At 47.5% G+C, this 16,386-nt stretch overlaps 1 protein-coding gene across 1 annotated transcript in view; it reads left to right on the top strand.

The window, feature by feature from the left end:
* The window catches only part of RNF17 (ring finger protein 17), a 221,854-nt gene that overhangs the window by 25,911 nt on the left and 179,557 nt on the right, over positions 1-16,386 (top strand). The window contains exon 7 of the mRNA XM_065420884.1: positions 2,737-2,836. Within this exon, the coding sequence (XP_065276956.1) occupies positions 2,737-2,836 (100 nt within the window). The remainder of the gene's footprint in view (positions 1-2,736; positions 2,837-16,386) is intronic.

Genomic DNA, 16,386 nt, shown 5'->3' with positions numbered 1-16,386 from the left:
TGAATAGATATTCCATTCTCTTTCAAGTTCAGTTGTAGGGAAGGCTCACTCAAATCAAACTTCTGTGAGTGGGTCCACTTCATCTGTGGGTCCAGCAAAAAGACTTTTATCTGAGAATTCTGGGAATCCAGATGTGACAGAGATGCCATCTGGTATTGTGATGAAGTTCACAAGACTCAAGTCTTGGGATACTTCAGCATCACACTGACAACACCTCTGCAACCATTGCCCAAAATATCAAATCTGAACTCTACACCTTAAGGTTTCTACAAGTAATCCCTGGACTCACTCACACAGCCACTGTACTGTGGACTGGATGTGGGCTTGAGAAATTCCCAGTGTCCTGGTCCTGTCACTTCCTCCTTTGAACAGAACTAAAACATTGCCTCATTGCTTGGCAAAAAAAAAAAATTACTGTTGTTCGCCTTTAAACTCTTAGACTCTTCCAAGTTCCAAACTTTATTTGTTGGCAACTTGCCCAGCCAAGAGGCCAAGGGCTGCATAAAAGTTATTGAAATACTGAGTAGGGCTAATAGATATTCTAGCACCAAAGCACTCTTTCCAATTCCACCTGTGACAGAAAAATAGGGAAGAAAGAAAAACGTGAGTGGTGGCTGCTCTGATTCAAATATACTTAAGCTACTGGAGACCTATTTCTCATTTATTCCTAACCACCAAAGTGAACTTAGTGTAAATTATGCTTATGTCCATTTTAAGGCCCTTTATGCTGCCAGCATGGAAGAAAGGTGGTCTTTTTAGTATAAATGAGAATTAGGCCCAAAGAACTTCTACAAACTATGCCACCTCTTTAAAGGAGTCAGAGGAGCCCTTTCTTCTGACATAGATTCAGTAAAGTCATGTATTGCTGAACTTGTTCAGACTGTAAATTACTTCATAGACCCAAATTTCTTCCAATGAATTGAGAACACAAGACTTCTGATGTGAGACTGTTGTTTTCAGAGGTAGTCATGCTCATCTGGTGTGGTATCAAGTCCACCAAAAATAACAAACTGAGTGCAGGACCAGGAACTCAACACATTCCTTCCGAGCATTCTTTTGGGGAGGTTCTATGGCCTGTGTTATGCAGGAGGTCCGATTAGATGACCATAATGTTCATTCTGGTCTTGGAATCTATGAAATATGCACCATTCATACAAACAGGAGCCATGGAAATTTTGATAGGACCACCATCTGCATATCTGCTCATTGCTGCTCTTGCCTGGTGCAAGAGAGTAGAGAGAACCTGATATCCCTGCTGGCGGATTGTCAGTGCATCTTTTGGGAAGAATCTACCACCTACATTACATTTTAATAGTCTAAACAGTACTAAATTTGTCACTTGATGCTAGAGCATTTACAAACCATCATCGTCTAATCTCCGTTTCCTGAACAAACTAATTGAGAAGGTACCAAAAAAGAGTCTCAAACATTATTTTCATCTCCTGGTATCTGATATCCTTCTCATTAAGGCTATAGGTCAGGGCATGGTACAGAGACAGTACTTGTTGAATTACTTCCTCCTGTCCAATGATAAGGAAAGTACATCTTTAATGATCAATCATCCCACTGGGTGTGTCTGTGGCATTTGATATCATTGATCACCAAGTACAAGTGCTACCATTTCAAGATGGGAAAAACAACTGCTGTGAAATGGCTCAGATCCTCTTCCTTGGACTAATCCTCGAGGGTCCTTCATAAGCAACTGTTCCTTCACCTCCAGTGCTTTCACTTGCAGAATGCCAGAAGTCTCAATCCTCCCTCCCATATTATCTCTATGTATAAGTAATCAGTTGAACAGACTAGACAACGCAGGTTGGCATGCTAGCAGTATCTACATGACACCAAGCTTACAGCTCATTCACATCAAATGCAAAAATCAGCATCTCCTGGGTTTTTCAGTGCTTTGCTGAAATCCACTGAAGAGCACCTAACTAAAGCTGAATCCAAGTAAGATTGAGATGATGCTGGAAGGAAAGAAATCTAAGAACTTGTCCCCTCTATAACATCTCTCCCACTGTAGTAGGAATAGGAGTGGAGAGGTTATTTTTACTTTTGTATTTGGCATTAGTGTGATGGCTACTGGGATACTGTGTCCAGTTCTGTTATCCACATTTCAAGAAGGATGTTGATAAATGTAAGAGGGTTCAGCAAAGAACCATGAGAATGACTAAAGGATTAGAAAACATGTTTTACAGTGATAGAGCTCCTTGAGTCTATCTATTTAGTTTAACAAAGAGGTGTTTAAGGGGTGACTTGATTACAGTCTATAAGTACCTATGTGGGGAACTAATATTTAATAATGGGCTCTTCAATCTATCAGAGAAAGGTATAACATAATCTAGTGGCTGGAAGTTGAAGCAAGACAAATTCAGACTGGAAATGAAGCATACATTTTTAACAATGAGATTAATTAACCATTGGAACAATTTACCCCGGATTATGGTAGAGTCTCCATTACAATTTTTTAAAATCACAACTGGATGTTTTTCTAAAAAGATCTGCTCCAGGAATTATTTTGGTCAAGTTCTGTGGCCTGTGTTATACAAGAGGTCAGACTAGATTATCACAATGCTCCCTTTTGGCCTTGGAATCTATAAGGGGGGGTGTGGAGAAGGGAGAAAAATGTGCAAAATGAGAATCAGAATGGTCTTCAATGCATTTTTCAAAACACTATAATTTTTAAGAAATGCAATTTCTTCTGCATGACTTGTTAAATATCTTTTTTGGTAAAATTAGGAGCTACATCCCAGATGTCAAAGAGAAAAATGTTCAGTCTACTTATTCAGACTACCATCTGAATCTCAAACCAGTTTGGATTACATCAACAGAAGACATGGTATGTAAATGTTATTTCTTCTTATAGTCATTTTTATACGACACCTCTACCCCGATATAATGCTGTCCTCTGGAGCCAAAAAACCTTACCGCGTTATAGGTGAAACCGTGTTATATCGAACTTGCTTTAATCCGCTGGAGCGCACAGCCCCGCCCACCCGGAGCGCTGCTTTACCGCGTTATATCCGAATTCGTGTTATATCGGATCACGTTATATCTGGGTAGAGGTGTACTTTCATATCAAGTGCTTCACTTCTTACAGTGTGCAGGCAGAAAGGCTGTAATCTTACAAGTCAGGCATCTTTGTTTGAATTTACATGCCACTGTACTACAAATAATGAAGTATTTGACAAGAATGTGATACAGACCAGGATTCTGTGCTCATCTGACTGACCAGCTGTACATTTTAGAGTTCTGTTCTTAGCTTTTAGAAACACCTGAGTCTTCCAGACATTTAAAGTGATTGTTGTTTTTCAAGTGCTTGCTCATGTAGATTCTATTCTAGGTGTGCATGTGCCCACGTGCACGGTTGTTGGAGATTTTTGCCTTAGCAGTATCCATAGGGCTGGCTATGGCGCCCCCTTGAGTGCCAAGCTCATGTGTCAGTATATCAGGCGCTGCTGGCCCTACACCCTCTCAGTTCCTTCTTTCTGCCCGTGGTGGTTAGTTGGAGTGCTTTGCCTTGCATAGCAAGGGCTAGCGGTTTCGTCTCTTCTTACTTTGAGCCTTAGGGCCTTGTAAATAGTTGTTTATAGTAGTTAGTGTTAAATAGTTAAGTGTAGTTAGAGTCCCAGTGGGGACTTCGCCCCAGGCAGCGCATGCCCCGGTCTCTGGGGTTTAAGCCTTGCACGGACTGTAACAGGCCTATGCCTGTAAGTGACCCCCAGAGCAGCTGCCTCAAGTACTTGGGGGAATCATATGTGAAGGACAAGTATCGTATCAGTAAAAATTTTCGACCCAGGACTCAAAGAGTGGGATATTCATTTGAGGGCTCTCTTCATGGAGGCTGCCCTCCGTCCGGCTTCCGAGCCATCCTGCCAAGGCTCAACTCCTACTACCTCGGCCTTGGTGCGCAGTGCACACCGGGCTCCGCCCAGCACTGCTCCCTGTCACCGGTGACCAGAAAGAAAACTCAAAAGCACAGCTCCCTGGAACTGGGCAAGAAATTCCATGGAACATGAGGGAAAGGACCCAGTTCAGGCCGCCCGGCCACTCTGGAGCCACGTGGATGTGCTCCCTGATTGGGGCCCTTAGCCCCTTAAAGGATTGACCACCGACTCCTGGGAGCAGTAGGGGACACAAACTTGTGGCGACATCGACACCTTCCCAAGCTTCCCTGGCACTGAGAGAGCAGAGGCCTCCACCCATACCGCCAGAGGCGGCAAAGACTCCCTGTGAGGGTAAGCCAGCCGCTAAGCTCTCCCAGGGGGCACTTGAGTGCCGCCGATCCCCTGAGCCAATGCAGCGCTTCCCGTCTCCGCGCTGCAGATCTCTGACATTGCAGCCCTAGGGGGAGGCACCAGTCCCCGTACCACCGGCACTGTTTGCCTTCCCACCGGTCATCCTCTTGGCGCAGATCTCCATCGCCTGCCCCATGAGGAGCGCTCCCCATCATGACACTGGTCTTCCTGGTCCCGATCCTCCTCCAAGCACCGATCTCCGGTGGCGACGGTTAGCAGGCAGATACAGGCATCGACTGCCCCAACATGGTGGATTCCTCCGGCATGGAAGGGCAGTTTAGCCCCTCACCGAGACTTACCAGCGCGATTAGGCACCTGAGGCCATGTCAACGTCTGTGGCGCCGCCTTGGCAGCATGGCCAGTGGCCAGCGCAGTGGCTTTATTGGAGTGCATGGGGCATGCCAGTGATGATTATGCCCCCTTTGCACCGCTCATCTGCTGCCAGCTCGGAGCAACAGTTAACGGCACCAGCGTCACCAGGCTTGGTGCATGAAGCATGCTCAGAGGTCTGGGTAGAGGAGACAGCGCCCACCCAAAACCACCTTCCCCAACGGGGGATGATGCCCCGAGGCCTCTCCCAGCGGTACAGTCGTCCTCATCCCCAGACGAGGTGGTCGCGGGACCCTCGAGGGCCAGCTCACCGGATGATTTTAAAGAACACCAGGCCCTGCTTCGACGGCTGACTGAGAACTTGGGCCTAGAGGTGGAGGAGATGGCCGGGCAGGCAGACGCCTTGTTCAGTGTGCTTTCGGCTTCTACCCCTGCCCTTGTTGCACTACCAGTGCATGACGGGGTCCTGAAAATTGCCATGGTCCTCTGGCAAACCCCGTCATCCATCCCTCCCACCTCCAAAAGGGCCAAAAAGAAGTACTTTGTCCCGGCTAAAGGGTTCGATTAACTTTTTATACCCACCCATCTCTGGGCTCGTGGTCTGCTCTCTGGCCAACGAGAAGAACAAACGGGGGCATGCCAGTTCAACTCCCAAGAATAAAGAGGCCAAAAGAGTGGACATTTCCGGGAGAAAAATGTATTTGAGAGCCAGTCTGCAATTCCAGGTGGCGAACCACTAGGCCCTCTTGGGCAGGTAGGTGCGACTTTAACTTATGGGACTCCCTCCGTAAGTTCAAGAAGTCCCTCCCTCAAGGTTTGGCCCAGGAATTCAGCACCCTGGTTGAGGACGGTACTGTGGCAGCGAGGTGCTTCCTCCAAATGGTGTGGGATGCAGTGGACTCGGCGGCTAAGGTGGTCATTTCAGCGATGGTCATGAGGCACAGCTCCTGGCTTCAGACCGCTGGCCTGTCCCAAGAGATGCAAACCTCGATCCAGGACCTCCCATTTAATGGGAATGGGCTCTTTGCAGGGCAAATGGATGTGAGGCTGCATGGTTTAAAGGACACTCGGGCCACCCTTCACTCTCTGGGTATGCATACACCGCAGTCTGCAAGGAAGCAGTGCCAGCCACCCCTGCCGCCAAGGCCTTGGCAGCCTCATCATGGGTCTGTAAGGGGAAGTGATAGAGAGATGAGTTTTAGTCATTGCTGCCCTTCCTCCTCCCACTCACCCACGCAGCCTGGCCCGGCAAAGCATCCTGGGGACCAGAAGTGCGCATTTTGAAGGTGTACTTGTGAGCGATGCCCCGGTCAACTCCCCGGATCCACCTTGTTCTTTCCTCAACTGTCTTCGTCCCTACCGTTCAGCCTGTTCGTGGGTCATTCAGACTGCTGAGTGCTAGACATAGTATTTCAGGGCTATACCCTGTAATTTTCGGCCGCCCCTCTCTCCCACCCATCCCTCTTCAGGGACCCTTCTCGCGAGCAACTCCTCATTCAAGAGGTCAAGAACCTCCTGCACCTGGGGGCGGTGGAGGAGGTCCCTCGGGACATGAAAGGGGTTCTATTCCCACTACTTCCTAATCCTGAAAGCAAAAAGGGGCCTCAAACCCATTCTGCAGCTGTATCTCCTCAACAAGTCACTCAGAAAGTTGAAGTTTCGCATGGTCTCCCTGGCCTCCATCATCCCTTGAGTTTCTACATGACCTGGTTGGATGTGACCTCGGTCAATATTTCTACCTCTGGGTAGTTTAAGTATGCATCAAATATAACCAAATAGTCTATCTTCTAGGGCAGGGGTTGCCAACCTGTGGCTCCAGAGCCGCATGCGGCTCTTCAGAGGTTAATATGCAGCTCCTTGAATATGCGCTGGCTCCAAGGCTGGAGCTACAGATAATAACTTTCCAGTGTGCTGTGGGGTGTTCACTGCTCAGCCCCCTGCTCTGCCCCCAGTCCTGCCACCACTCCTAGGGTGACCAGACGTCCTGATTTTATTGGGACAGTCCCGATTTTAACACATTTGTCCCGCGTCCCGACCACACATCAGTCGGGATGCCCTTTGTCCCGATATCGGGGACTGCTTACCATGAGTCACCGCCAAAGTCCCGGGGCTGGCGTGGTGGCGTGGTGCTTCCTGGGGCAGCTTGGGGTGCGCCTGCCCGCCGGCAGGAGCCTGCAGTGCTGGCGGCCACTAGGCACAGAGGCGGAGGGGGTCTCTGCATGCTGCACTGGTTCCCTCCTGCCCAATCAGAGCTGCGGGGACGGGGCTTGCAAGCGCCAGCAGCGGGCAGAGAGCCCTCTGCCACCCCATCCACCCCACCTGACCCGACCCGACCCTAGGAGCCAGAGGGACCTGCTGGATGCTTCCCGGGAGCTGTCCCAGGTAAGCACCGCTGGGGACTCCCCACCTCGCCCCCCGGCAGGTCCCTCTGGCTCTTAGGGTCGGGGCCCCGTTCGCGGCACAAAGAGCCGGAGAGCACCACCCCGGGCTCCTGCCATCCCAGGAAGCTCAGTGAGCCGGCGTGGCTGCGAGCTGGGGGAGAAGTCTGCCCCAAAGCAGCGGCGCAGCGCCACTGGTGGAGCCGCCGCTGCCTGGCTCTGGGCAGCTGGAGGGGGCACCGGCAATGCCCCGCCCTGCAGACCGCATAGCTCCACTCCCCACTCACCGCACGGACAGCTCCCTGCGGTGCGCGGGCTCCGTTCAGTGCTGGGCGCTGTGCACGCCAGAGGGGTAAATAGCAACCCGGCCCCCGCCATGCCGCCCCCAGACGGCCAGCCCGCCTGGGCCGCTGCCTGCTGTCAGCCGTGACACAACGAGGGTGTTTGGCTGGGGAGTGCAGCCTGCAGCGGCCGGAGGCAGGGAGGGCACCGAGGGGTCCGCGGCAGAGAGCAGGGGCGTGTGGTGCCTCGATGTGGGGCAGTTTCCCCTGTGCCCCCCCAACTATCTCCCGCAGCAGGGGTGGGGGTGGTTATAAAGCCAGGCAGGAGAGTCTGTGGCTCCTTTGGGTGAGTCTGCCCTGCAGTTTAAGTGCAGGGTTAGTGGGACTTGAGTCAGCCGAGCTGTGTTAGGGAGCCCTGGGCTTAGGGTGATCAAAGGTCCCAATATTAGAGGCTTTGTCTTGTATAGGCAAGTATTCCCCTCCCCTGGCCCTGAGAGGAGGGGGGGGGGGAAGTGTCCCAATTTTTTACACTTGCTATCTGGTCACCCTAACCACTCCACTCCTTCCCCCAAGGCCCCTGCCCCTTCCCCCAAGCCTGCCATGCCCTTGCTCCTCCCCCCTCCCCACCAGTGCACACCGCAAAACAGCTCATAGACTCCTAGACTTTAAGGTCAGAAGGGACCGTTATGATCATCTAGTCTGACCTCCTGAACAATACAGGCCACAGAATCTCACCCACCCACTCCTGTAACAAACCCCTAACCTATATCTGAGTTGTTGAAGTCCTCAAATCGTGATTTAAAGATCTCAAGGTGCAAAGAATCCTCCAGCAAGTGACCCGTGCCCCACGCTGCAGAGGAAGGTGAAAAACCCCCAGGGCCTCTGCCAATCTGCCCTGGAGGAAAATTCCTTCCCGACCCCAAATATGGCGATCAGTTAAACCCTGAGCATGTGGGCAAGACTCACCAGCCAGCACCCAGGAAAGAATTCTCTGTAGTAACTCAGATCCCACCCCATCTAACATCCCATCACAGACCATTGGGCATATTTACCTGCTAATAATCAAAGATCAATTAATTGCCAAAATTAGGCTATCCCATCATACCATCCCCTCCATAAACTTACAAACTTAGTCTTGAAGCTAGATATGTCTTTTGCCCCCACTACTCCCCTTGGAAGGCTGTTCCAGAACTTCACTCCTCTAATGGATTGTGACAGTTGATTGCGGCCGGCGGGAGGCATGGGGAGGGAAGAGGAGGCGCTGATTGGCGGGGCTGCCGGTGGGCTGGAGGGGGGTAGCGGATGGGGACTGCTGACATATTACTGTGGCTCTTTGGCAATGTTCATTGGTAAATTCTGGCTCCTTCTCAGGCTCAGGTTGGCCACCCCTGTTCTAGGGTAAAGATATCTACCACCCACTCACCATCTGACACATCCATATTTAATACTGGTCCTTTTGGTATGGTTGGCCTATGGGCTTGGCATGTGGCATAAATATTTACCATATCAGTGATGTAGTTGTTCATGCTTAGCCAATAGAGTGCTTCCCATGCCCTTCTTTTGCACTTCTCTGTACCCAAGTGACCTTCATGAATGGCCTTTACCATGTTTTTTTCTGAGTTCAGATGGAATCACAATGCTCTTACCTATGAGAAGGACACATTCAACCATAGACAGCTCATGGCTGAAGGGAACATACTGTTTTAGGCATGAATTGTTTTCTCTGTCAAGAGTATAGAGTATGAATCATGGGTGGCAGCATCTCATCCTTCACTACAGCACTTTTAGCTTTGACCATGAGTGAGGTGAAGTGGGGACCTGAATATTTTACCATGTACGTACACACACACACACGTACACACACACACGTACACACACACCCCAGTTTCTGGATCTTCAGTTCTCAGATTCATCCCAGATCCTGGATAGGGTATCTACCACAATTAAACGATTTCCTGGAGTGAATTCAATGCTATGGTCATATTTTTAGAAGTTTTATTAGAAGTCTTTGAATTCTAGGTGGTGTCTTCCACAGGTCCTTTTTTGCAATGGCTATCAATGGTTTAAGACCAGTTTCAATTACAAAAGATATTCCATAAACGTAGTTGTGACAAATGTCACAGCCAAATGCAGTTCCCAGGGTTTTCTTTTCAATATGTGTGTATTTGTACTCTATTTGTGAAAGCAATCTAGGCATATGCTTTCTGGACTCCAGTCACAGCCTTTCTTTTGGAGGAGCACTAAACCTTTTCAGCATCTGTGGTATCTTTGTAGGGCATGATATGTCACATGAGCTCCCACACTACAATATTTAAGTAACTTTTCAGTTTGTCGTATTAATTTCATGCTGTTTAGTCCAGTTTGTTCCATACCATTAAGTAATAGTTTTCTCATAATTTTTTTATCAGCCAGGTTATGAATTTGCCCAGCCAGGTCACCATACCTGTACACCATTGTAAATCTTTTTTGCTTTGGGCTTGGCATTCTAAGGATGGCTTGTACTTTTGCTGGATCTGGCTTGGCACCACTTTCTGACAGGATTTCCCCCAAATAGAGAAGTTCTGTCTTTGTGAACTGGCACTTTTTCTTCAACTTCAATCCTTTATCCCTGGCAATCTGCAGAATTTTTGCAAGCCTCACAGTGTATTCCTGTTCTGCAGTGTCTCAGGTGAGAATATCATCTCTGCACACCTTGACGCCTTTCAGTGCCATCCAGTAAGTGCTGTATGGTTCTGTGGAATACTTCAGGTGCAGAGCAAATTCCAAAAGGTAGACTTGGAAGCAGTATCTGCTAAAGGGAGTGTTAGAAGTACACAGCTGTGAGCTCTCAGAGATCAAGGGAATTTGCCAAAACCTATTAGGTGCATCTGGAATGATGAAAAATTTGGCATCCTCCCATCTCTCCTAAAACTTTATATCTGTTCAGTATGTGATAATGCTCCCTTTTTATGTTCGTGATTAATTCCCTGGGATCAAGACACAAACTCAAAGTATACCTCTACCCCGATATAACGCGACCCAATATAACACTAATTCGGATATAACGCGGTAAAGCAGTGCTCCGGGGGGGTGGGGCTGTGCACTCCAGGGGATCAAAGCAAGTTCGATATAACGTGGTTTCACCTAGAACGCGGTAAGATTTTTTTGGCTCCCAAGGACAGCGTTCTATTGGGGTAGAGGTGTAATATGCTTGGTAATAGTGAATATAATATTAAATTTAGCTTCCCTGTGCTGGGGGAAAACACCACAGCAGCCCACCATGGTAGATTTTAATTTCAAAAAGGGGGACTACACAAAAATGAGGAAGTTAGTTAAACAGAAATTAAGATATAGTGCCAAAACTGAAATCCCTGCAAGCTGCATGGAAACTTGTTAGACACCATAATAGAGGCTCAACTTAAATGTACAGTAACTCCTCACTTAACGTTGTAGTTATGTTCCTGAAAAATGCGACTTTAAGCGAAACAATGTTAAGCGAATCCAATTTCCCCATAAGAATTAATGTAAATGGGAGGGTTACGTTCCAGTGAAAAGAATTTCCCTAGAACGTGTAACACACACACCCGCATTTAAAAATACACACCACACACACACACACTCTATAAGTTTTTAACAAACAATTTAATACTGTACACAGCGATGATGATTGTGAAGCTTGGTTGAGGTGGTGAAGTCAGAGAGTGGAAGAGGGTGGGATATTTCCCAGGGAATGCCTTATTGCTAAATGATGAACTAGCATTCGGCTGAGCCCTCAAGGGTTAAAACGTTGTTAATGTAGCCTCACACTCTACAAGGCAGCACAAATGGAGGGAGGGGAGACAGCATGGCAGACAGAGAGACACACACCCTGTGTGTGGGACAAAGAGAGAGATGCGCAGTGCCCCTTTAAGCACGCTGACCCCACTCTAAGTAAACTGCCTTTTTAAGTATATCAGCAAGTTGAGACAGCAGCTGCGGTCAGCAAGCTCTCTCCGTCCTGAGCCCTGTCCTGTCTCCACCCTGCTCTATATGGAGAAGGAATAAGCGGGGGACAGGAGCAGGGGGGAGGGGGAAACCCTGACATTATCTCTCTCCTCTTCTCCTCTTCTCCCCCCCCCCCGCACAGCAAGCAGGAGGCTCCCGAGAGCAGCTCCATGGCAGTGGGCAGGAGCAGCACATGGCAGTGGGGGAGGGACCGCTGAACTGCTGGCAATTGATAGCCTGCTGGCTGGCTGCCGCACAGGGAACTTAGGGGAGCGGGGAGCTGATGGGGGGGCTGCTGGTCCACCCTGGTTCCAAGCCCCCACCAGCTAGCTGCAACGGGCTGCTCTTCCTGCAAGCAGTGGATAAAGCAAGCGGCTGCTAAACAACATTATAAGGGAGCATTGCTCAACTTTAAATGAGCATGTTCCCTAATTGATCAGCAACGTAACAACGTTAACCGGGACGACTTTAAGTGAAGAGTTACTGTATACTCCAAATTAAAAAACATAGTAAGAGAACCAAAAAAGTGGCTAACCAAAAAAGAAAAAGAAGCAGTGAGAGGCAAAAAGGCATCCTTTAAAAAGTGGAAGTTAAATCCTATTGAGGAAAATAGAAAATAGCATAAACTCTGGCAAATGAAGTGTAAAAATATAATTAGAAAGGCCAAAAAGGAATTTGAAGAACAGCTAGCCAAAGACTCAAAAAGTAATAGCAAATTTTTTTTTTACGTACATCAGACGCAAGAAGCCTACTAAACAACCAGTGGGGCCACTGGATGATCGAGATGCTAAAGGAGCACTCAAGGATGATAAGGCCATTGCGGAAAGACTAAATGAATTCTTTGCATCGGTCTTCACAGCTGAGGATATGTGGGAGATTCCCAAACCTGAGCCATTCTTTTTAGGTGACAGATGTGAGGAATTGTCCCAGATTGAGGTGTTGTCAGAGGAGATTTTGGACCAAATTGATAAATTAAACAGCAATAAGTCACCAGTACCAGATAGTATTCACCCAAGAGTTCTGAAGAAACGCAAATGTGAAATTGCAGAACTACTAACTGTGATTTGTAACCAGCCAAAGACTTTTTACCAAATGACTGGAGGATAGCTAATGTGATGACAATTTTTAAAGAAGGCTCCAGAGGTGATTCTGGCAATTACAGGCCAGTAAGCCTGACTTCAGTACTGGGTAAACTGGTTGAAACTATATTAAAGAACAGAATTGTCAGACATATAGATGAACATAATTTGTTGGGGAAGAGTCAACATGGGTTTTGTAAAGGGAAATCATGCCTCACTAATCTACTAGAATTTTTTGAGGGGGGTGAACAAGCATGTGGACAAGGGGAATCCACTGGATATAGTGTACTTAGATTTCCAGAAAGCTTTTGACAGGGTCCCTCACCAAAGGCTCTTAAGCAAAGTAAGCTGTCATGGGATAAATAATAATAAATAAATAAATTAATGGAGATATGACATCTCCTAGAACTGGAAGGGACCTTGAAAAGTCATCATGTCCAGCCCCCTGCCTTCACTAGCAGGACCAAGTATTGATTTTGCCCCAGATCCCTAAGTGGCCCCCTCAAGGATTGAACTCACAACCCTGGGTTTAGCAGGCCAATGCTCAAACCACTGAGCTATCCCTCCCCCCGAGATAAGAAGGAAAGTCCTCTCATGGATCAGTGACTGGTTAAAAGATAGGAAACAAAGGGTAGGAATAAATGGTTAGTTTTCAGAATGGAGAGAGGTAAATAGTGGTGTCCCCCAGGGTTCTGTACTCGGGTCAGTACTGTTCAACATATTCATAAATGATCTAGAAAAAGGGGTAAATAGCGAGGTGCCAAAAATTGCAGATGATACAAAACTATTCAAGATAGTTAGGTCCAAAGCAGACTGCGAAGAGCTACAGAAGGATCTCACAAAACTGGGTGACTGAATTTCATCTGCCATTTTGTTGCCCAATGTTGATAAATGCAAAGTAATGCACATTGAAAAACATAATCCCAACTATACATATAAAATGATGGGGTCTAAATTAGCTGTTACCACTCAAGAAAGAGATCTTGTGGTCAATTGAGGATAGTTCTCTGAAAACATCCACTCAATGTGCAGCAGTAGTCAAAAAAGCGAACAGAATGTTGGGCATCATTAAGAAAGGGATAGATAATAAGACAGAAAATATCATAATGCCTTTATATAAATCCATGGTATGCCCACATCTTGAATACTGCATGCAGATTTGGTCACCCCATCTCAAAAAAGATATATTTGAATTGGAAAAGGTTCAGAAAAAGCAACAAAAATGATTAGGGGAATGGAATGACTTCCATATGAGGAGAGATGAATAAGACTGGGACTTTTCAGCTTGGAAAAGAGATGATTATGGGGGGATATGATAGAGATCTATAAAATCATGACTGGTGTGGAGAAAGTAGATAAGGAAGTGTGTTGTTTATTCCTCATTCCCAAGGGCTAGGGATCACCAAATGAAATTAATAGGCAGCAGGTTTAAAGCAAACAAAAAGAAGTATTTCTTCACACAACATACAGTCAACCAGTGGAACTCCTTGCCAGAGGATGTTGTGAAGACCGAAACTACAACAGGGTTCAAAAAAGAACTAGACAAATTCATGGAGGATAGGTCCATCAATGGCTATTAGGCAGGATGGTCAGGGATGGTGACCCCAGCCTCTGTTTGCCAGAAGCTGGGAATGAATGACATGGGATTGATCACTTGATAATTACCTGTTCTGTTAATTCCTTCTGAAGTACCTGACATTGGCCACTGTCAGAAGTCCTTTGGTCTGACCCAGTATGGCTGTTCTTATGTTTTTATCCACTTTTCTTTTGTACTATCATCGGTGAGTGCACCCAACCATAGGCACTGGCTTCCTGCTGGCCCGGGGGTACTCAAGCCCCAGCTCTGCCCCAGGCCCTGCCCCCACCCTATCCTTTCCCCCCAAGTCCCCGCTTCTCCAATTCCTGCCCAGTTCTGCCCCCTCCCCTTAGCATGCCCCATCCCCTACTCTTCCCCCTCCCTCCCTCCAGCGCCTCCTGTATTCTCCGAAACAACTGACAGACAGGGCAGAGGTGCTTGGAGGAAGGGGGGGGAGTTGATCGTTGGAGCCACAGGTGAACGGGAGGAGCTGGCTGCCAGTGAGTGCTAAGCACCCACTAATTTTTTTCCGCAGGTGCTCCAGCCCTGGAGCGCCCACGGAGTCGGCACCTATGCACCAAACCTGTAGGTTTCTCAACTCTTTCTATTGCAGTTCTTGCTGGTGTCTGCCTCTCAGGGCCACAAGTACCTTCCTGGATGCATATAAACAGGGGTTTGCATCCTTCTTCAAAATTATTTTGTGCATGACTGGCAGTTTTCCCAAACCTTTGAACACCTTTGTATATTTCTCTACTAAGGTTTAGATGTCTTTCAGCAAGTTGTATTCTATATTAAATAGCTTGCATATGAGTCCCAATTGTTGACTTGATTACAGGCCCAGTATTGGTTTTCTATCTCCTATAATAATAATAATAATAATAATTAATAAAGGTATTCTTAGTCTTTTCTTTCTTGTGTGTCAGATTGCGCTGGCATCTGCCCACCACAGAAATAGGGGGAGTGCATTGTAAGCTGTCAGGACATTTGCCTGTTTCTCCTGTGGGGGGCTTATATTTTAAAGTTAGCAGCACTAGTGTGGCAATTACATTGGTGTCAGCACCTGAATCTACTGTATGTGTGATTTGTGAACCACTAGTATTAAGAGTGACGAACTAGTTATTGTGTACTGGCAGCCATTGCTGCATGGCATCAGCATACACTGCTTCCTCAGTGGAGCTATCGCCATATTCCTGCATTGCATCAGTTTTCTGATGTCTGCATTGGTTAGCAAAATAGTTGTACTTGTGACACACTGCACTTTTGTCCAAATGCTGAGCACTGTCTGTATGTATGTTTCCATGAACTTCCCACACATTTGTTTGGTCTAGCCCTTCCATAGAATGTTTTTTTCACCCTTCCTTATATTGATTGTTGTCAGTGTGTCGCTTTTTTGTGCATGTTTCCTTTCTGTCCTGCTGTGCAATGACCTTCTGCACAGTGTCCCTGTTATCCGCTTTGATTAATGTTTGCATTTGCAGTTTGCGTGTTCTGCTGCTTTGCAGATGTTTGTGGCTTTTTCCAAAGTTAAGTCTCTAAATAGATGCTCCGATAGGCTGGTGGCAGGTGTAACAATGCAAAGCTATCTAATCAAGGAATCTCCATAAGGCCTAAATTTGCAGCACTGGCTTTTACTCTTCAAGTCTGTGTTGTAATCCTCAGTTCCTTTTTTACTCTTATGTGGAAAAGAAGCTTTCGTAAGTTTCATGCTTTGTAGGAAAGCACTGCTAGGATTTTCTCAAAATCTTCACTGTCCTCAGGGGAGAGCTGGAAGCTGTTAAAAAGGTGTACAGCTTCCTGACCAACTACGGTTAGCAGTAAGGTACTTTCTAGTCTCCACTCCACTCAATTTATTGCCATCATGTATCACAAATCATCACCGACACCACTGTTTAAACTTCTTCCAGGACTCATCCATGCATAGGTGCTGGCTTCCTCCGGGCCCCGGGGGGTGCTCAACCCCCTGCTCAGCCCCAGGTCCGCCCCCTTCCCCCACCACTATCCCGTCTCTTCTTGCCCCCACTCTGCCGCAGGCCCTGCCCCACCCCACCCCTTCTCCCAAGTCCCCACCCATGCCCTGCCTCTTCCCGCCCGGTTCTGCCCCCTCCCCTGAGTGTGCCCCGTCCCTGTTCCTCCCTGAGCCTCCTGCACGCCACAAAACAGCTGATCACAGCATGCAGGAGGCACTGGGAGGGAGGGGGAGGAGTTGATCCGGCTGCTGGCAGGCGGGAGGAGGGAAGCTGGCTGCCAGTGGATGCTAAGCACCCACTAATTTTTTTTCCATGGGTGCTCCAGCCCTTGAACCACTGTTCTTAGAACTTGGATTCGCACATGCAGTCCCCTCTAGGAACTGCAGTTGCTAAGGCAACTGCTTTTTCTTTAGCTGGCTATGCAATGCATCTTACTGTATAGGTGTTTTAAAGCAGTTTTTATCATTTATTCATAGAATTATTTATTACTAAGTCCCAAATGGATGCATAATGTTTC

Source organism: Emys orbicularis, chromosome 1, assembly GCF_028017835.1.
Source record: "Emys orbicularis isolate rEmyOrb1 chromosome 1, rEmyOrb1.hap1, whole genome shotgun sequence".
Classification (NCBI taxonomy): Eukaryota; Metazoa; Chordata; order Testudines; family Emydidae; genus Emys; species Emys orbicularis.
The sequence above is the reverse complement of the archived record's forward strand: the minus strand, read 5'-3'. Positions and strand labels throughout refer to the sequence as shown.